The sequence below is a fragment of the Zeugodacus cucurbitae genome, chromosome 6 (genome assembly GCF_028554725.1).
Source record: "Zeugodacus cucurbitae isolate PBARC_wt_2022May chromosome 6, idZeuCucr1.2, whole genome shotgun sequence".
NCBI lineage: Eukaryota > Metazoa > Arthropoda > Insecta > Diptera > Tephritidae > Zeugodacus > Zeugodacus cucurbitae.
The window spans coordinates 26,594,046-26,617,509 of NC_071671.1; the positions used below are offsets into that span (position 1 = coordinate 26,594,046).

General features: G+C 32.6%; 2 protein-coding genes across 3 annotated transcripts; one reads left to right on the forward strand and one right to left on the reverse strand.

The window, feature by feature from the left end:
- Positions 1-617: 617 nt before the first annotated feature.
- Sps2_1 (high mobility group protein Z) lies at positions 618-20,231 on the forward strand. 2 transcript variants are annotated; one of them, XM_011187151.3, is made up of 3 exons: positions 618-896; positions 18,043-18,288; positions 19,789-20,231. In XM_011187151.3, exons 2-3 carry the CDS (start codon positions 18,136-18,138, stop codon positions 19,972-19,974), a joined length of 339 nt encoding a protein of 112 aa, XP_011185453.1. In that variant the 5' UTR covers positions 618-896; positions 18,043-18,135; the 3' UTR covers positions 19,975-20,231. The 2 variants fall into 2 exon arrangements, with proteins under 2 accessions (XP_011185453.1, XP_011185454.1); XM_011187152.3 differs by lacking the exon at positions 618-896 and adding an exon at positions 6,738-6,909.
- LOC105214007 (selenide, water dikinase 2) lies at positions 20,044-23,166 on the reverse strand. The gene has a single exon (XM_011187154.3). The coding sequence runs from the start codon at positions 23,021-23,023 to the stop codon at positions 21,899-21,901; it is 1,125 nt and encodes a 374-aa protein (XP_011185456.2). The 5' UTR covers positions 23,024-23,166; the 3' UTR covers positions 20,044-21,898.
- Between the last annotated feature and the right edge of the window lie 298 nt (positions 23,167-23,464).

Below are 23,464 nucleotides of genomic sequence, written 5' to 3' on the forward strand. Positions count from 1 at the left end.
TTTATGAGAAATAATTTGTAAAATATTTTTTTTTTTTCAAAACCGTTACAACGCACAAAAGACACTGTACAGCCTATGCGGTTTTACACAGTACACAAACGCTTTGCTTTGACATACTACTCAACACCGACCCTCAGCCCCCGCTGGCTTTACTCAGCGGGCCCATCATTCGTACACTCGTTAAAAAGTTGTTTCTGTTGCTGTTTCCATTAGCACACAGCCTGACGGGCTTGTGTAGCTCGAATATAGCCGCTGCTGCTGCTTCTTCTTCTACTTCTGCCTCTTCAATACTCAAAATACTGTACTTGCACACTGAGCATTTTCATATGGCGCTCCCCCCACTACAGCCCACCAACCCGCCGCCTACTTATTGTTGTAGTATTGCTGTGACGCGATATCGTCACTTCCCCTGTGAACCCGTTACTGCTCTGACGCTATATATATGTATGCATATGCTCCGCATACCTACAAACGTACGTATATTGGTTGGCTGGGCTGGTGGTTGGCTGGCTGGCTGGTCATTTGACTGTGGTGTGATGAGTATTTCATTCGTTCGTATGCTCGTTCGTTTGCCTTCGTTGTGTACTCAACTCAACTGGCTGGCTGGCTGGTATACGTAGCTGGCTGATACAATGACTTGCTATAGGCTGGCTACTACTAGCGACGACTTTACACTAGCGAACTGGCGAACGAAACACACTTGGTGTATCTGGCAAAGGCAAGCAAGTGAAACCCAAAAACCGAAGGCAAACTCAACTAAACTGCATTGAATAAAATCTAAAGTGAATACGCAAGGCAAAACTACAAGGCAGCCATAGCCAGTGGAAGTATAGAAGAAATATTAAAATTGTGTAGTGCGTGAATTCAAAACGAAATTTCAGCGTTTTTTTCCATAGGTAAGTGAAAAGTGCTTTTCTAACATCGATTGAAAATTGTTCAAGGTGTTTAATTTTTATAAAACCGCACAAATTTGCTGCATTTTATTACATAAAAATGGCGAAAGAAAACGACCCAATTTGGCGTGGGTTTTCTATGAAATTTTCATACTCGCCAGTGTATTATATTGGAAGATTTCAATATGGACGACGGCGGCGGCACTACTTGGCTAGGTGGCTGACTGGCTGTGGCGGTTTTATTCGTCAAATATGTACATATGTATGTGTATCTCGTTCGTAGTACCGTTGCTCGTTGATGGTGGCGTTATATTCTCGTTTCTAATACAAACTATATTCCGCTGTATTTTTGTGCTGCTATAAGAAAATTAAGCGCGCGCGTTTTTCATATTTTCCCATGCAATGCTGAAAGAGACCGTTATTTTTTGAAAGTCAGCAACGAAATTTAAAATGTATTTTCAAAAATGCAGCAAAATTGAATTGTACATTGAAATATGTGGTTAATTACTTCGTATTAAAAAGTTTAGCTGTAAGATGGTGTGAGCTATATACATATGTATATACATAGGTACTTGAGTGGTGTGGTGCAATGCAGAGGGGATTGCGCTGTGCGAGGGGCTGTATTACATACAAACCGTTGTATATACATACATATTTTATAAACGAGTACATATAAGTTTGTATGTGCAGGCAAAACTGTTAGACACGGGGGGAAAATAAGTGCGGTTAGGGACTATGCTGTTATTGAAGAGGGCTGACTTAATAAGCGCAAGTGAAGGAGGGGTAGTGCGAGGGGGTTCAATGCGACGACAGCGCGGTCGAAAGCTATGTAGAGCGTTGATTATTCACACCGGCAGCGTTAACGTTAACGTAAACGACTGCGTCAACATCAACGTCAAAGTCTATGTGTTTGCCTATCAACGAGGGCGCCACTTTGCAGCAAAACAAAACGGTACGTAGTTGAAGGGGAGGCGTATAGCGGTGTATGTTTGCTGTTAGTACGTTAGTATGGGTGTTTATGAGTGTAGATTTGCGTGGCGAGTAACCAACATGATTATTTAATAAGCAGAAAGTGCGCGCGCGCGGGATCACAGTTCTCATGCTTAAAATGTACGACGACTGGCCTTTATTTTGCGACATAATATTTAAATGCATAATTTATTGACTGACAATAAAAAATACTTGCAAAATGGTGAAATTTGAAATGTAAGACATTTCACGCAATATTACAGAGAGAAAAAACAAATGCTTATGATTCGCTGCCGCCTTCACGGCATTTATGCGCGCGCCGCAACGTACAAAAGTATGCTTTGAAGCCGCGCGTCACCACACCATTACAGCAACAGCAATATGCTCAAGAAGCGACGAGCGCACATAGAAGAAGCATAACTTACATACATACAGTTAAACTTATTGTAAATTCAAAAGGGTGAAAGCTAAATCTGAGACAAAGCTTTGCGCTGATTTTCAGTATAATTAATAATATAATTTTAATAATAATAATTTTCAGTATGCCAATATGTACGAGTATTACAATATGCTACTCGAAAAGTTATGCTGAGCCGCCCTCGTTAAGAGAAGAGTGGCGGCGGCGACGCTCTTTTGCGCTAGCGTGGCGTTGCTACTTTTGTGGCTTTTATGCAAACGCACAAACACAGTGAACTTAATCACACAATTTCACACATACATACACACATATGTTTGAGGAACTGTGTTGAAAACAAAAGTACTCAGTACACAGTGTATAGTGTATAGCGACAGTGGCAGCAAAAGCAAAGCCGACGACTAACAGTGCCCAACATTGTACGCCACTACAGTCGCGTCTAACAACTATTACCCAATGCGTATGTAATTTTATGCTGCATTCGAATGAAATTTACACCAAACGTTTGCGCAATATTATTGACGCCACTGTCAGAATAACATGCGTTGGTTTAAAACGAACGGCTCACATTTAAATTTCATATAAAATACTATGCGCGCGCAAATTTTCGACGTACGTACAAACGGCTGTCCTGGGCGGAAAGTGTGTGCTGTGTATGGGCGTACTGTATGACAATACGCATTGCATTGTTAACTCTACCGTGCAGCTTGTGCCGTACGGAAGCTAGTTGAAATGTGCATCTTACAGTAGTTCGGGTCCAGTTAAAGGGCAATAGCGCATATGTAGCACACATAAAAATATATATAGAAATTTGTGCGTCTGCAGTTTCGTTTTCGTTGTAAATCTACGTACTTATTACTTAATTGCCACTTGCGCTCGATGTGCGTACGTTATAACTCGCATGACCACCACCACACCACTTATGGGCTTAGTGTTAATTGATGCTAATAAATCACCTTGACCTACATTCAATAGCCATAGTAAATACTATGCATAGATTCTAGTTTCGTATTGATATTTGTACTTGCAACATAGTTTTTTTTTTATTTGGTAATCAAGTATGTAATTGAATATATTTTGAAGTAATTGAATTACAAATGTTTATCATTATTTATAATATTAGGTGCTAAGTAGTTGTAAGTCAAAAGAAAATAATGTTGCCAGTTATAAATAGCTGATTATTGTACTAATTTAATAATAATGGCGAGCGCAGAGTGTACCCTTGTTTAACATTCGTTCCAACGGAAAATCTAAAATTGCAAATTAAGTTTTTTTTCTAGTAGTTGGACAGTATAACAGGCCCCAGGGTGTTTTTAACACTCAAAAATTCTAATTTTTTCAAAATTAGTAATTTCGAGAGGATTAAAATTTTTTTGGAATCCACAATTCATCGAATAGCACTCACATACAGGCCGCCAATATTAGAAAATATTAAAAAAACAATTAAACGTGAACTGAACACCGTATAAATACAAATATATAAAAATTAATTATTATTTATTAACGAAAAACTAGTAGCATCCCTTCAGAAAAGGTTTGGTACACATAAATATTGGCTTACATATCTAGATAGTTACATATATACTTAATCGATTTCCGTTAACAGTGGAACCACATTGGCATAACCAAGAACAACCCAACAACTTCTGAAAATAATAACCGTTCAGTGGTACCACTATCATAACCAAAAAGAACTCAACAACTTCTGAAAATAATAACTGTCTACACTGTTACCATTAGCATAACCAAGAACATCCCAACAACTTCTTGAAAGTAATAACCATTCAGTGGTACCACTATCATAACCAAAAAGAATCATCATGCACTTTAAACACTAAATAAAACACTTCCCACTAATCGCTTATGACACAAATTTCCTGAATATATACGCATAAACCTCACCAGGCAAGACTTTAAATTCCACATGTCGTTCAGCCAACCAGCCAATTCGTTGGATTGCTGAGTCTCGCGCGCTTAGCCGGTATAAAATCATTAGCATGTGTCGTCCGCGCTCGAACTACCGGTGTACCGATGCCGGCAAACTAATAAACAATCTCATGTGCATGCGTACTTCTTAACATGCCCACATACTTACATACAGATACTCATATATATCATATAGTACATGTATGAACAACATGAGAATGCATGCCGACTAGAGTTTTCCCGCCTTTGGCTGACTGACTAACTGACTGGTGGCTACTTGCCTATCTGATATACGACTGGTCTGGTTGTTTACTTGGTTGCCTAAAATATCAGCGACTCAATAAACGATTTTACACTAAAGTGTCAGCAAATTGGCACAGTGTCATGCAAGTATTAACAGGCATTTCATATGAACGACACACAGTGCAATGGCCGATTTTCATATGAAACGCGTGAGCTTAATGTGCACGCCACCAGTGTGCTAACGAACGAACGAAGGCGCAACGCATTGCAAGAGTATATTTATTTTGTGCTCATGCAGAGACAAAAACGCCACCCAATCGTGAGTTTACTTGCATACATACATACATGTAGAGTGGCGTATATTTATATCTGTCAATGGGACGGCGGCAGCTGCTTGCTGGCTGAGCCGATTGCCGTGTACAGAGCGCGTTATTTGCACGACGCTGTGGGACATTTGGCAACGCGTGAGGGTAGATAGGCGGTCGTCGAACGCTTCATCGTTTTGCTTGCTATATCGTCAGGAACATGTAGATATGTATGCATATTACATATGTATATATGTATAAAAATATTTATAGGCAGCTGTGTGCTTCGTGCGAAATGTATCTGTTGTTTTTGTAGTTGTTGCTCTGTGTGTTTCTGCTTCAGTCTTCATCTCTTCTATACTGCTGCGGCTACAGTACTGTACTGTGGCGGTTGACTCGTATATGACAGCTATATGCGTAGCTTTTATATAGTTGTTGTTATTTTTGTTAAATTGTTATTGTTGTTGTTATTAATATTAACCAGCTCACACATTTGTACGTTAACTTCGTTTGGCCCCTTTAGTACGCCACTCCCTCGCCTACAGACGCTGTAGCCCACCAGAACAGTTTACCCGTTTCCCACACCTCAATCAACCGCTTTTGTATTCAAACGAGCGAAATCTACTTGCTTAACTTACCACCGACTGCCTGCCTATCCGCTTGCACGACTGCTGGTTTGCTGGCTTGCTTGTATCTACACCAGTCATTGACTATGCCGTTGAGTACAGCCAACCAGCCAGTCAAAGCAGTCACCAAGCAAAATTGTTGTTGTGCTGTGTTTTTCGTCAGTCCGACAGTCATACAGCGTGACAGTCAGTCAGTCAGCCAGCGAGTCAGCCTGCCAATACGCCATTTCGTTTTTAGTAGCATTACTTCGCTTTGCAATCGCCTCTACCACGAGTTGAATTGCGTTGAAATGTATCGAAATCAGTACGCAGATACAAATTTACACACACACAGATACACACATATACAACTACCATATACGTTTTAGCTGCTCGTTTGCACACCAGCTCAGCAGCACATTGCTTCGTTAGCTCGTTCGTATGGCAGCCATATTAAAAGCAGCCAACCAGCCAGCCAAAGGCAGCTATATCGCAGCAAGCATGTCAGCTAGCTATAGCTATACTCATTCGTTGTATGCCGGTGTTGTTGCAGCTGCCACTACATACACTAGTACTAACGTCGCTGCTACTGTGGCTCTGCATACATGTAAATATGTATTAGTAGTATGACACTTTTCCACTGTAGACGTACGTACATGTCTGTATGTATGCACATATTTCTCTATAGCTATGTATGTATATATAATAAGTATCTGCTGCCTGCCGGTACTGCCTACATACAAACAGACATATATGCATGCACGAGTATCGGCTGGCTTGTGTAGTGGTTGCTTTTTGACTCAATTCAACTCAACTGTGCTTGTTCTTCTTGCTGCCACAGCGCACATACACACATAGTAGAAGGCACGCAGGCACAGGCAGGCAGGCAGTCAGTCAGCCAGTCAGCCCAAATGTATGTATGTAGCTATGCAGGAATCGTTTTAATGTCGTCGACAACGACAACGTTCAAGGCACGCAGGGCAGCAATCAGAGTAGTAGCAATAGCCGCAGTAGCAGCAGTGTATAAAATTTTCTACGCTGTTCATACAAACCAAACCAAAGGCAAAGGCAAAGCTAAAGCAAAGCAAAGTATTTTGTATTTCATACTGAGTTCGTTACTGCTTCGTTCTATGTGAATCGACGACTCAGCAGCTAACAAGCAAGCAAGTAAGCAAGCCAGCGCCATAAAGTGATAATAGCGTCGAAGTAGCAACGTACGGCCATACAGTCATAGCAGCCAGCCATAGCAGCCATATAGCCAGTCAGCCAGCCAGCCAGTGAAGCAACGAAGAAGCAGCAATCAACCACTGTGGTGGCCTGTGACTGTGCTTACATACACACATCTATAGCAAACGTTGTGTTCAAGTGTATTTTATACTACACTACTGCTGTGTATATTACAGGCGCTGCTGCTGCTGCTGCTACGTTTCGCATATCTCGCCAGTGCCAGTACTAGTATACAAGGCAGTATCGAAAGTCTCCTAAGCCACCGTGGGCACAGTACGTTTTGTCGTTTTGATCTCAACGCTAGGCGAACACACGCAGTGCTTCAAGTGAGTTTTTGGTTTTTGGTTGTTGTTGCTGTTTTTTTTTATTCTTCAACTACTATTGAAAATTTCAACAAATGTTAGCATAATTTTGTGCCTACATATATGTATGTAATTAACTGTAGCGTGTATTAGTGCAAATGTGTTTTGTTAAAGCGAGAAAATATTTTCAATTTTATTTAAACAAATTATTACGTTAAAACTATCAAAGTGTGGTGTGTAGTAAATTTAAGTGCAATTAAAGTTATTTGTTACACTGTGCGCCAATAATATACATATAGTATTAAAGCCGAGTCGTATATGTTCATATATGTTGGCAAGCAAACGTGCCAACGAGTGGCAGCAATGCGTTCAGCTGTACTGACACTAGATGGCGTTTGTGCTAAAACTATGTAGTCACATGCATTTACATAAATGCAGAAATACATACATATATCGGTGTAATTTAGTAATATTGTAAAGCATTAACGGGTTTTTGTAATATTCTAATATGAAATTGCAAGTGGCAGACAGAAGTGTTAGCTGGCTACTTAGTTAGCTGGCTAATTTTGCAATAAATTTCGTCTGTATCTATGTAAGTAAGTGTGTGTGTGTGTTTGTGTAAAATTTACATATACATACATACAAACTTGCATATTTCTCACAGCGTTTTATGCAGAAAACAGCACATATTTTGTTGCAACAACAGTGCGTTGCAAACGAAAGTATCGCTTACAATGGCAATTGCACAGATTCCAATCACCATATTGGCGCAATGGCGCTAAAATCAGCAACAGCAACAACAAATGTATCAACAGTTTTGCATTAAAGTTGCGCAAAGTTGTTTGGTGAAACAAAAAATATACAAATCGGAGAAATTTTATAAAACGCTCAAATTACAGAAACACATACGCATGCATATACCAGATACATATTAAATAATATAAAATGCGTGACACGCAAATTTAATAAATAAAATTTAATGCTTTTGCTATAAAAATTAATACTGATGTTAATATATCAAATTTCCCAAAAAAATTTAAAAAAAATAATAAATTAAAAAAAAAAATATTTAAATAAAATAATTAAAAATTAATAATAATAGTTTTTACAAAGAGGCAAGAGTCTAATTAATACAATTTAATTTTTTAATTTGTTTTTAACAAAATTAATATTAAAACATTTAATATGTAAATTTCCAGTTAACAAATATTTAAACATATTATGAATAAAATAATTAAAAATTAATAATAATATGAAAAAGCCAGAATATCTGACTAAAAAATTGCGATTCATAATTTGAAAACGATATTTTTTAATTATAAAATATTGATTTTATTGATTACTTTGTATTTACATACATAAATACATGCGATGGTATAAATTTTTTGTTACTAACTAATAGATACTTGTATATATGTAAATATGTATATACAAACATTAGCATACAAAAAAAAATATAAAAATACTTACTTATAATTTAATTAAAATAAATTTAATATGCGGAAAACATAAATTTAACAATAAATAATAATTTCAAATTATAATAAATATATTTAAATATTAATAATAATAAATTAAAATTTAATTAAATGAAAAAAATAATAATATAAAATAAGTATATAAAAAAAATAAAAATTTGAAAATATTAAAAGTTATAAAAATAGTAATAACAATCTATTAAAGTAAATTAAATTTAATATACAAAAAATAATAATTAATAATCAAAAAATATATAAAAATTAAAAGATGAATAATAGTAAATAAAAATAAATAAATAATATAAAAAATAAAAATTTAAAAATAATTAAACAAATTCTAATCAATTACAAGTAAAATAAAACTAAACAAAATAATAATAATAAATTAAAATAAAATAAATTTAATATACAAAAAATAATAATTTAATAATAATTATAAAAAATAATTAAAATAAAATACTTCAAAAACAAAAACACGAATATAATTAAATAAAATCAAAAATATTAAAAAAGAACAAAAAATTCTAATAAATCAAAATTAATTACAATAAAAATATTAGCAATAATAGTAATAATATATGAAAAAAAATAAAAATAACAAATAATATTATTAACATAATAAAAAATATATTTTATTATATATTAGCCAAAATAAAAGTTAATAATATTCTACACGCTCAATTCTATTCTAAATAAACTTGCTAATGTGCATAAAATAAAATAATTTTATTAATAGTTAGTTAAACCAATTTTGTAAATATTTCCAAACACACTTCCAACCATCTGGAGATATACATATATAGCACTGTTTAACACAAATTGTGTGGTTATTTTGTTGGCACAACACACATTGGTGGCGATCTACATAGATATTTAATAACCACAATATTTATTGACTATTACTTATATTGATTACAATTTCCACAAACAATTATATGCAAGCGTAAAAACTTATTTAATATCAATAATGCAGCATATTGTTGACGATAAGCTTATCATGAAAGATTTGATCAACAAATCACGGGTGTTTTGACAGTTATAAAACCAAGGAAATTCAGGAAATAGTTGAAAATAAAAATTTAAGAATAAGACGAAAATTTTCGACGCTTAGGCATAAATTCAATACTTTCATATTTTTTTTAAGATTTTTTTTATAAAAAAAAATGTTTTTTTTTTTTTTAATTTTTATTTTGGACGCTAAGTCATAAATTTAATACTTTTCTATTTTTGTAAGATTTTTTTTATAAAAAAAAAATATTTTTTTTTAGATTTTTTATAAAAAATTAAATATTTATAAAATTTTAAATTTAAAGAATCTATATCTATTTATGATTATTAATTGCTTTTAGTATAAAAATTAATATTTTTTATAAAATTATAACTGTATCAAGGTCAAGAATATTGTAAATACCAGCAATTAAAGTATTTATTATGATATGCCTTGAAAACTTAGCACTATCAGCTAGTAAAAACACAATTCCTACAACATATGTATAGCCACGAATTCGAATTCGTCAACATGTGCTACCACAGGCACTCTTTAACGTTTTGTAGAAATGGCGCCAAAAATTGTTTACCATTGTATGTGTGTGTACCGAAAATTTCGTCTGCATATAGAATACAATCGTGTACACGAAGATCTCGGCATACCTTTGCCACACTACTGCCATGACTCAAGCTCAATTGGTACCAACAAATACCTACATATATACTTACTAACCATATGTGTTTGCTTTTGTACTTACATACATATGTATGTATGTACATATGTACATATGTATTTTATAAAAAATATGTTTTGTTACATTTTATAATGCGTGTCAACAGCATTAATGTTTCAGTATTAAGCGATTTGAATATTTCAGCAATTAAAAGTTAAAAATAACTATTTTTGTGATGAGATTACTGTTATTAGCAGTGTCGCGTTTTAATAAAAAAAAAATATATTAAAATAAATTTGTGGTCACTACCGTTCTATTTATGCCTTATCACACACTCAAGCAAAACTGTTCATAATTTTTCAAAGTTACTTATATTCGAAACTTGAGTTAATAATACAGTGCATTAATGAATTTTCGCATGTGTAACACGCTTGTACATTTGTTTTTCGTGCAATAACTAGATCAGCTAACCGGCCTTTAGTTAATTAAGAAAGCTCTAAACAACTGCTTTGTTAATTTTTGGTAGGAACACATTGCTTACGGTGCGAACCGGCAACACGGTAGTAGTTGTAGAAAAAACTAATATTTATTTTGTTGTTGTGGTTTTTGTAGTTACTTGAAACACTCGGTAGCTATTTTGTAGTAAAAATTTAATATTTTTGTTGTTGTTAGTATTTTTGTAGTTGCTTAAACCACATATCGAATAGTTTTTTTTCTTCGAAGACAGTCTAATTTGATTACACATCCGGCTCTATATCGCAGATGTTGAATGGGTGTATTGTGATGAAAATGTCTAGATAGCAGTATAACCGCATATAACGGTTGTTCTCACTAATGAATTGAAATTTCTTATATTAATTATATTTATTCAATAGTATTATGCATTTTTCATTAACAAATTCTCTACTTGAGCACAGGTGAAGTGTCAATTTGACAGCTGCATACCAACTTTAACTACTGAGGTGAAATATTTGGGTGTAGTTACTGAGGTGGGGGTAAATTTTACCTCTTTATAATCTATAAATAATTTTTGTCAACGAACATTTTTTTTTAATTTATTTGTTTTTAATTGTAGTAATAAAACACATTTCTAAATGAATAAAGTAATAAATTTAAAGAAATCGAACTTCTAGTTTAACAAAACAAGGACTTTAAACTAAAAACAAACTACGAGGTGTAAAATTTACCACCACCTCAGTAGTTAAAGGTTAACTGTCATTTAACATTTAATTATTGTGACATATATAACATTAATGATTAAAATGTCAACTTTTTCGAACATAACTCAAAACATACAAATAGACAATATTTTCGCAATAAAAATCCATCCATTTAATGACAAGTGCCATATGACAGATGAAAAAAAACGGTCGCGCTCATAAGAAATATTTATACAAATTGCCGATAAATGAATATGAGTGTAGACTTTGTGCCGCTTAAAAGCACTCACTTTTCTTAACGTAAGGATATTTATTATTGTTGTTGTTTTTTTCGATAACCTAAACACTTTTCGCTGGCGCAGCGTGTGGTTGTTGTTTGCACAAATAGCTGAGCGATAGCACGGCGATCACGTTCGCCATATGCAAGTATATACAGCCATACATACAAACATCGCTCTATGTGTGTGTGTGTGTGCATTGTTTTCCAATATGTTGCGCTTAAAGGGGGTGTGCACGGTATATGGTATAATATGTATTTTGCGCGCCATTACCACTTATTCACCACACCGACTACTACCACGCAAAGTGTATAATTCGACGTGTGTGCAAATTTTTGCTTTTCAAATCGCAAAACACTTTTCTGCCTATACAACGTACTATTATACTCAGCGACGCGCTCGCTATCTGTTTATTCAGCGATCGTGTATTTTGTATGAACCATTATCGCTCGTTGACTGTTGCTTATATAGCAAACGTCTGCAGTTTATAATGAAATTACATGTAGTACTTTATATATGTACATATGTACATATGTATGTATGTAAACTTTATTTTTTGTGTTTTTAATTTATTTTGGAGAGTTTCGTGTAAAATCGGTTTGTAGCGTCTTATCGCGGTTATGTCATTTTTTATTATTTGTTAGCCATATTTATATACACTTATCGCTTGCTGTTTGTTGGTTTGCGTAAAGTAAGGTTAGTAATCGCTGATTATGGGTGTATAAATACATATATACATCAGAAGAATTATTTTTAAAGCTTTTTTTTTTAAGTAAAAATATGCACGAAGTGCTAGCAAGCAGCGCAATATGTGTAGCACTATAATGTAGCAGGGTTGCCATGTTATTTTTTAAGAAAAAATTTAAAAAACGTTTTAATAGCAATTCTGTAGGAAAATGAATTTAATTTAGCATAGTTGCTATAGGATTTTTAGGAACAAAAAATGCAAATGCATGTAATCTAACAATTCTATATAAACTAACTTCAGCTAATGATTTTTAATTAAATATATAAAATCAAAAATATATAAATATTTAATAAATTTATAAAAACTCGATAAAATGGTAAAAAAATTATAAAAATCGTTACTTTTAAGAGTTGCTAAACACATTATATTATATAACCGCTAAGCGATACAAATTTTGGAACAAATTTACTTTATTTAGTGAATTTTTATTAATTTTAAAGTGACCAAATTTTAGAAAATTCAGCTAATAAATATATAAAAACTCGATATAAGGATTGAGAAATATTTTAAAACCAAGAAATTTTTCAAAAAAATTGTTCATTTTTAGAGTAAAAATATTATCAAGCCACTAAGCCAATTTTTTTGTTTTTTTTAAGTCAGACTTTGTTTCAAAAATATTTTTATTGACATTTCAAACTGTTTTTACTATCTAAAACAACAACAAACTAACCCCACATTTCGTTAAACACAAGTGTAGAGAATTTTCAGCACCGATGTTAGTTTTAAAAATATTTTGGCTCAATTTTTCTCTTTCGAATAAAAAAATCAACCTAACCTCACAAAATGTTTTAAAGCGTGTTGTTGACTTTTATTCCAACCTTCAGCATATAATATTAGCTTGCCGGTATGCCTTGAATGCATTTCACCAACAAAGCATTCTTTTTACACTCTCCAACTTTGCCTTTCACTTGCTTTTACCACACAAAGCAATACAAATAAACACTCACACCAAAATTAATGTTACAAGTAACTCCTTTATGCCTCGCATTTGTCCTATGCACGAAGAAACATTTGCTCTAACATATGCGGGGCACTTCCAGCAATGCCATTATGGCGACTTTGAGATATTTGAATTACTTATCATACATACATACAAACATGCTTGCATATAAATGAACTTGTTTTTACATACATTTAGATAATCATTTGTGTATGTTCTTGAGTCGCCAGTGTATGTGAGTAACCCCTCAAATTGACTGCGAATGAGGTTTGACCGCTCTTCAACATATCAATCGAAAATAAAGGACTAAACCGCCATTAAACTACAAACATTACAACTTTGCAACTTGGACATTGCAATTATATTTTTTCTGCAAGTATTTTTTTATTTTTTCGAAGTTTGTTTGATATTTATATATACATGCAATTATAATATTATATATATATATATATATATTAGTATATATTTATATGTAAATATATACAAGGTCAAACATGAAAGTATATTAAAATAAGAAATACCACATTATAACATGCAATAAACGCATATATTACATGCAACTACCAACTCCAAGTAAGCTGTTAAGTATGCACCATGGCGTATGAGTAACCAGCCAGCTACCAGCGGCTGCCATATTGCCATGTAGTATGTAATGTAAAGGCGAGCATGCGCAATAATATAATATGCGAAGAAAATTTAGTACAAAATTTAGCACAAAACTTAACTTAGGACACCATGGTGCGTATAACCATATATACTTATGTATGTATATTTTGCAAGCAAGCGCTATTGCGCATAACTGTACCTGAATGGAGCGTTCAATGTTAGTCAAGCATTAATTATGCGCACAGCTACAGACGCGCAAAATATTTTAACAAAATTGCATTGCGTTATTTTTCAACAAATTGAAAAAGTTTTACAAATAATAAAACAACAACAAAAATAAGTGCTAAGCAGTTTGTGGGTGTTGCAATAACAACCACTGTGAGTTCATATATTGCCGAGCGTGTGTGTGTGTGTGTGGAGGGGAAAGTAATTAAACGATTTTATTGCTATATACTATGTATGTGTGTGTTTTACAACAAAATTAGTGATAACAACAACAAATATTGAGTTCGAGTTATTCGCTGGTTTTAGTGAAGACGTGGCTAACAGCTCGTAAGCGCTCATACCTATCTGTATGTTTGCCTACAATTTATATTTATGTATATGTTTTAGTGAAAACACTCAAAAGTCATCATTAAATACATATCTACTTATAGGCGCTTCCTACATATAAACATATTTTTTCAAGTATTTGCCTGTATGTAGCTAGGTAGTTGAGCTCGAATGGGATACCTACTTATTTAAACGCATATACTTATACGCAAGCATGTAGATATGTATGTATGTATGCATTTCGACTTGGCCCGTCTACGAATTGTGCTCGCATACAACAGCCGTCATACAGGCAACTGTCCACTGCGCAAATCCCTGCAAAAGTATCTACCCCAAAATGCTGGCATTGCGCACAAGCTCAAAATCTCCAACGCCAACACGAACACAACACACAACAGCGGCCATAGCAAATCCATAATCAGCACACCAACAACAACACTAGCATACAAATACAACAAGCACTCACATATACAGATACCTCACCTCAACACACGTACAGACAAACTCAACAGCTTTGCTGCTCTGTCGCTCTGCCGCTGATTTCACCCATTCCAGCACACGCAGGCGTATGAGTGACACGACGACGACAAGCATGACGCGTCGCGACAACTACGAATGCTTACGACGACAAGCAGTTTTTTGTGTCTTCGCTTCGTCAGTAATAATGACGCTGACAGCAGTACACATACACACGTACAGAAGCAGCGGCGTCGACCCCAAATTGACTGTACGTTGACTTCGGCGTTACAGTTGACGCTGACGTTGACGTTGCTTTATAAGCTTGCTGCTGCCATCATTACAGTTGCCTTTGTGTGCGCAGAAATACACAGTTACCGTTATTTGTATGTATGCGTGTGTGTTCAGTCAGTTTGGTGTTCGTTTGTTTTTGTGTGCCATATTTGACAATTTATTGTTGCTATTCATGATAATTTGTTGCTGTTGCCGTTGTTGGCTGTATAACTTTGTTGTTTGTATGCGTGTGTATGTTTGTTGGTGTGCTGACTACCATGTCATTTTGCTCGCTACTTACTTGAGTTTGCAAGGCAGCATAACAAATGATTTTTGTATAACATTTTGGCGTAAAATATATGGGGAAAATGCAGCTTTTTTAGCTAAACTGAAGTTTTATGCAAAAATTAATAATTATTTTCAATTATTCAAGAAAATTAAAACGCTTAAAAAAATTTCAAAATTTTAGAAATATAATGTTTAATCTATTACTGCTATAAAGATGATGATAAGATTAGGCAGATTACAAAAACCAACACCCAGCAGAGGTCGTCATGATAAATGCGGTTATTATGTTTAAGTTGATATGAACATTTGTATTGATATATATATTTGTATATGCATATCTACTTCTTCATGTATCAGCGAATAGGCAATGTAGATTTCTTCTACGAAAATCAATGTTGACGTTATATTTGGGAAACACTGCTCACATACACATACAACATAGTCTATATTAGTTGCTTTGTACTTTTTTCTATTTTTGAGTAAATATACACATAAAAAGTAAAAAAAAAATAATATTAATATTGGATTTTAAAGAATAATTATAAAAAATATAAAAAAAAAATTAAAAATTTTGTTAAAAAAAAATATTTAATTCTTTAAATCTTGAAAACGTTTTTTTTAATTAATAAAAACTACCGTGGCGTTTATTGAAATACTAACATATAATTAATTTTTTATACCGTAATTTATTGCGAATAAACTTCATTTGTTAAATTTACAACAATTCCACATTTCTTATCTTATATAAAAAATCATTACACTAGAAGATTTCCTAGATATTTTGAGCCTTTGTAAAAAGCCAGCTAATAAAAAATATTTTTATTTTTTCGAGAAACTTCAAGACACATTTTAAATGTATTTTAATCTGCCTACTGATTAATACCATCACGATGACATATCTTTTGAAGTTATCTGTATTATTTTGTGCACTTGATGAAAACCTTACAACCGGATATAAATAAATGCTGTGATATTCGCATGCAAATTGTTTGTGTATTCCTTGCAAAAATTCATTAATTATTTTAAATGTGTGTAATCGATAGTTCATTGACTATATATTTCAATTTACCTGGACACTCATACTGCACTGCATTCCAGCGGTATTTACACAAATCTGAAGCGTATAGTACATATATATGTATATGCATTTACTTGCAAATTTATATAAAGGACTCCCTGTAGGAAATATTTTAACGGTATATTTATCTGCTGAATATTAAAAATAAAAGGCTAAAAATCCAACCTAACCTAACTTAATAAAAGGTTGGAAATATTTATGAAACTTTTAAAATAAAATATAATGGAAAATAAAAATATATTAAATAAAATTAAAAATAAACAGAATATAAAAAAATAGTAAACTGAAACGAACGAATAAAAATAAACTATTAAAACAAAAGTAAATATAAATTATTAAATTAAAATTAAATAAAAAATAAAAATAAATTTTAAAATTAAATAAAACTACTAAAATAAAAAATAAGAAATTTTAATTAATTAATAACAGAATATAAAAAAAATTAAATTTAAAATATAATAGAATTTTTTAAAAACAAAACAATATTAAAATTAAATTAAAAATAAAACTTAATCATAACAGAATAGAAAAATTAAATAAAATCAAAAATAAAAAAATACTATTACAGTCAAGTAAAATTAAAAATTAAAATATGTTATTGGTTATTACTCCATCTGATATCGCAAAGGACCAAAAATCGGTCTATATCAAAAATAAAAAAAATATTAAAATACAATTTAATCAAAAATAATAAAATATAATTAAATTAAATTAAAAAAAAATTAATGATTTTTCAATTCAAAAATAAATAAAATTACAAAAAATCATAAATAAATATTTCTGTTTTGAAATCATTAATTTTGTAATTCCCCATTTTAATATGCAAAATTAATTAATATTTGATCAGCTAAACTCACTGAGCTCTCACTCTTACATATTAATGTATATATGTATTACAAGTTAGTATAGATTCGCATATGAATAGGCGTTTGTTTATTAATACCGCACACACCATTATAGCTTTAGCAAAGCATCTTTTGTGATTACAATAGCACAATGAATTAAATGCATTAAATTATTTATAAGGTTAAATAATTGTGTTTGTATGAAGGCACAACTATACATACATATATATTTATAAATATATAGAATATGCATACAATGCACAGATTGATGGATTATTTGATTGCATATAATATCTGTACATGCATATATATATAATTAAATATATAGCTTTGTATTATAAGTAATATGTATATAAGTAAAAAGGAAATATGTGCAACATTTATACATAACCTTTTAAGCATTCCGTTATACATAGTTATATACATGTGTTTATTATGCAATTAAATGCATGCAGTAAAATACAGGTGTATATATTTATATTTATATATGTTGAAATATATGTGTGTGTATATAAAAAGTATTTTTGGGCAGCTAATTAGGTAGCTACGCAAACTTTGATGAGCAGGAGCATATATGTATGTTTATAAGCCAACATATACTCCTATATACATATGTATAAGATAGATTACTTAAGTACAGTACATCTACAGTTAACTACTTGCTTATATACATTTATAGAAAAGTCATGAGAAAGCAAACTTCTTATAACTACTTATACTTACACTACTCATACATACATACATACATATTTCCACACATAACTAAATAATTACATTCTGCTCTTTTCTTACAGTTGAAATTGCCGATTTGCCGATTAGCTGTGCATAATATACATTTCTACTAAGTGTTTTCTGAATTTCAACAAATCCCAACAAATATTCAAAATATGGCCGGTGAACGTCCAAAGCGTCCTCTGTCAGCTTATATGCTGTGGCTCAATGAGAATCGTGAGCAGATCAAGAAAGACAATCCCGGCAGCAAAGTCACAGATATCGCCAAACGTGGTGGTGAATTATGGCGTGGCATGAAAGACAAATCTGTAAGTTGAAATTTTAAATAACAAAAACAATAATTGTTTTTTTTTTTTTAATATAAAAAGCCCCCAGCGGGTTAGGGGGCGGTAGAATTTACCCGCGGTAAGGTATGCCTGTCGTAAGAGGCGACTAAAATCCAACCAACAATCTGTTGGTGTGTTGAAGAACACAGCACACCAATAGATTGGCACAACAGGTGTAGCAATAGCACAGGTAGCCAACTGTGGGTCAACTACAACCTAACACAATGCATATATGTACATGGAAAGAGTGGGCCTGAGTATTACATTTACCTTGGACATGCCTGTGTGTCAAAATGGTTGCTGTGCAGCAACTTTTGACCCCATGTCCAATATCAGTAGACTCTTCAACTCACATTTCCGTGTCGTGTGCAAAATAGCAGAAACAACGCAGTCGAGAATAAAGATTGATGATTGAGAGTTCGAAGAAATGAAGTCGATTTGAGTTAGGATGGGAAAAAATTCAACTAATGTAACAGACGAAATTAATATAGGGCAGTAGGGACCTAGTTTCGCTGAGAACATATAGTATGGAATAGCATCACTCAGAATAAAATCGATGGAATGTCAGTTGGGTCATCTGATTAAACATGTTCGAAAGATTTGAAAAAAATATCTGGTATTCGGTTTGTTTTTAGTGCATCAACACTTAAAAGATTAAAACAGAATTTTGAATATAATAGAGCTGTCAGAGGACTGAAAGAGCGTACAGGTGGGCAGACGCGGAATCGCGGCCCAAACCTAGAGAGTACAGGCAGGCAGACGCGAAAACGCGGGCCAAGCCTAGAGAACACAGGCAGGCAGACGCGGAAACGCTGGCCAAGCCTAGAGAGTACAAGCAGGCAGACGCAAAGCGGGCCAGGCCTCAACAAACACACTTACATATGAATATATGAAGTACAGGAGCATATGAATATTGAAAAATATTGCATATATTTGAAGTAGAATACACCGAGGTACCATGTGCACGGTGTGAGAACATTTTTTGTGAGTAACAGAACTAACTTGCTATGCGAAATAGGAGTCACAAAAAAGCGTAAAGCTTTTCGTCAAAAAAGCTATATTAACATATAACAAGACAAATGTAAAATCAAAAAAAAAAATCGAAAAAAGAATAAAAAAATTAAAAAAAAAATAAAAAAATATATGAAAAAAAATAACTAAAAAAAACATAAAAAAAAAACAAAATAATGTGACAGACGATCGAAAAAAAAGGAATTCCAAATATTGGGCGCACAGAATAAACAACAACATATTCTGCAGCGTTCAATACAAAAAAAAAATCTCGCGAGATGTCACAACAAAAGGGTTCGGTGTAATGGTGTCAAGTTTATAACATAGCTTGTTTATCATTACATAACATCTATGAACCCGACAAAACAAACACAAAATAAAATTGTTATTATTTTTTTAAATATACTGTTAACTACACTCCCCACACACAATTTTAATGCATTTTTCTTTTCATTTCGCTCCTCTCAACAGGAATGGGAACAGAAAGCCATGAAAATGAAGGAGGAGTACAACAAGGCCGTCAAGGAGTACGAGGCCAATGGTGGCACAGACACCGGTGCTGCCAAGAAGCGGAAAGGCAAACCCGCCGCGAAGCCCATCAAGAAGACAAAGAAGAAAGATACATCCGATGAGGATGAAGAGGAGGAGAGTGACTAAACGCTGGCGCGTGTGCGTTACGCTGGACGTGTAGCGGATTGACGAAAACTTAAACAATAAGTTTTAAAATATTTTATTAAAGTAATTTTAAGTGGCATATAGAAAGAATGTATGTATATACATATGTTTACGGTTGACGCGGATGTGTAACTTTATTTATACATACAGACAAAATATATGCACTCAACAAAACAAAAAACAAGAAAAAAAAATACAAAAAAAAAACAAAAACAAAAAATACAAAATACAAAATACAATTATTACTTAAAATAAAATAGCCGTAAAATGAATACAAATACATAATATAAAATTTCCAGTTTTTAAAAACGTTACACAAACAACAACCGCATAAGTGGGAAAACAAATAGAAAAAGAAAAACAGAAACAGAAACAGAAGAAAAAATATTTTTCAAAATGTATTCCTTCCAACTTTGATTTAATTTTTCCTATGGACATTTTAGAGTTTCCTTTAAATGATTTCCTATATATTTTTTAGTATGGTATACTTTAATTTTATATTGTAAAATATAAATTAATTATACATATATTGGATATTCATGCGATTTTTCTTGCATGTACATATACATACATATATTTATATGTAGTGAAAACTTGACATGTTTATATTTATATTTTAAAAATATAAATTCTCTTTAACTACTGCTATATTATATACTACAATGTTCGCTGTTTTCTGACTAAATATTTTTTTTTAACTAGTTAATATTTAAAAGCAATTCTCTCCTTTCATTTTTTTCACCACATTTTACTGTAAGTTTGTTTTAGTTATGTTTTGTAAATTTACTTGATGTAATGCGAAACTTACAAAAACCAGTAATAAACAAAATAAAATAAACAAAATATATTAAAAAAAAAAGAAAAACTAAAAACATTTAACTTATTGTGTATTTTCATATAAGCATGTAAAAATGAAAATTTTCAGGCAAGCATGGATACAAAAAACAACAAAAATTAGTGTATTGTATATGCAAAACGAAATGCAGCAAAAAAATAAGTTATACAGAGATACATGAATACACATATGTATATGCATACAAAATTACCTACAAAATGGACTAATTAAGGTGTAGACAAGTTTTTAGAAAAAGCAAACACATTTTCATATTTGTCTTTTTGCAAATTTTGTTGCAAACAATTCATATAATGAATGTACGTGTATATTGAGCGCAACACAACAACATTATAAGCATATTTTTAAATTGAAAAATTTCATATTTAAACAAATATTTATATGTAAGCAAATATTTAAATAAAAACATTGAACAAATGAAAAAGGAGTAAAAATGATAGTTCATGAACTTACTATATTAAACAAATATATATATGTAAATGTAGATTTGAGCCAGACATTAAAAAAAAAACAAAGAAATTTGAAAAAATTTAAATAAATATTGAAATGTATTAATTCACAAGAAATATAAATCTTTTTCAATATTAGCGCCTGTAAAATATGGTGTAGATAGTGTGCTGTATTACAAGACACCATACAATTTACTGATTTATTTGCTTTTAGCTAATTGTCACAGACTTCATCATAACCTAACCTAACATCCTATTAAAATAACAACGCCGCAATGTGATGAAATACAAATTCAATTATATATTTGTTTATTAAAAAACAGCAATAAAAGCTAATATCAAAAATTTATCGGAAAATTTCGGGATATAGAAATCTTTACGAAAATCTCGTCATTAGTTGAATAACTTAACTTTTAAACTTTTTCAAATTAAACAACATTTTTATGAAAACACATAATTTGTATAACGAATCAAGGATCAACACTATCTCAGAGATTTTCATGATATAACATCTTTACGAAAAACTCGTCATCAATTGAATCCTACAAACTCTATAGCAAATTATGTTTTCAAATTGTTACAGTAAAAAAATATGGATTCCAAATTATTGGTCAACATTGATGATTTCTGCATTGTCTTGCAGATACGCGTCGCGCTCTTCCGCGCACTTCACACTGCCAACAATCCAAGCTTGCTGTTCTTTATTGCTTAGCATGTAGAAGTCTTCGCAGAATGCTTGCGCATTGTCAGCTGATAAGCATATTAATAGTCCACCAGAAGTTTCCACTGCCTTACCGCTTTTTAGCTTACGATCTTGGCCGAGTATTTCACCAATAGTAACTACATTAGTAATAATCGGCAATTTATTTAATGCGAATGCTAATTTATCTTTCTGAAAACGTGCGAGATTCTTTGCATGGCCGAGTAGACCAAATCCAGTCACATCGGTGGCAGCATGTGCTTTATATTTGTGCATTAGTTGAGCGGCAATCTTGTTGAGGTATATCATTGACTTAACGGCGATGTTGAAAGTTCTTCTAATGTCATCATCACTCAGACGTGCAGCTATTTTCATGTATTTCTCATTTTTTTCCTCCATCCAAAGGTATGTGTTGGTGGCCAATTGTGTACCCAGCGGTTTAGTTAATATAATCACATCACCGGCTTTAGCATTTGAGGGCATAATAATTTCTGGTGCAGTACAAAGTGAACTAGCTATACCACCTATTATGCACCAAGGATTATACGAGATACTCTGAACATGTACACGTATTCCGGCCACCTTTGCTGACTCGTGAAATCCCTCAACTATCTGTGGTATGATAACATCTCGTTCCAGTTCGGAAAACTCCGTGGAAACGCTAACAAGCATATTCAGTTTGTCAAATGTTGTAACACCCACCGCATATATGTCGCTCACCACGTTGGCCAAAGCAATTTTACCCATGATTTTGGGATCATTAACTAATGGATAGAAATAGTCAACAGTTTGTACGAGATAATAGTTTTTGTGCCGTGCCAAAGGTATGACAGCACAATCCATTCCAGAACCAATAAATCCATCTTTGTCTTTTTTGTTTTCATCATGCGCAACTTTATGTAAAATGTCTGTTTCCTGGAGGTACTTGTTGAGTGCCTCTTCAGGCAGCTTACAACCTCATCCTCTTAAAGTCGAAAAATTGGTCAGACGAAAGTCTTTAGAAAGTCCGTGATCAGTAGGATTAAACATAATAGCGTGCTTGGCTATTAATTTTTATTTTTTTTTTGCTGGTGAATGGAAATTAAAATTTAACTTAAAATGTAAGGTTAAAACTGTTTGCTTATTTTATTATTAGCTTATCGCTTGCACAAATTATTTACAAAAAGATTTTTAAAATCTATTGTGAGCAGTGTTGTTTGCATTCTCAATGATATTAGGCATGTTCGTAATAGACTATCTAGCAATTAAGCGACAGCAACTTCAAAGGTTATTTTCGAAGAAATATAAATATTCTCACAGAAAGAAATATATAAAAATATCTGATAAAAGAATTATTACTGAGTAGAGTAAGCTTCCACTGGCTAAATGTCTCTTGATGAATTTATAAAAGGGGTGAAACTGTTTCCAACCCTTCCGCTTCACAGCGTGTGGATGCTATCCTCAACAGTCGTTACATATATAAGTGCTTTT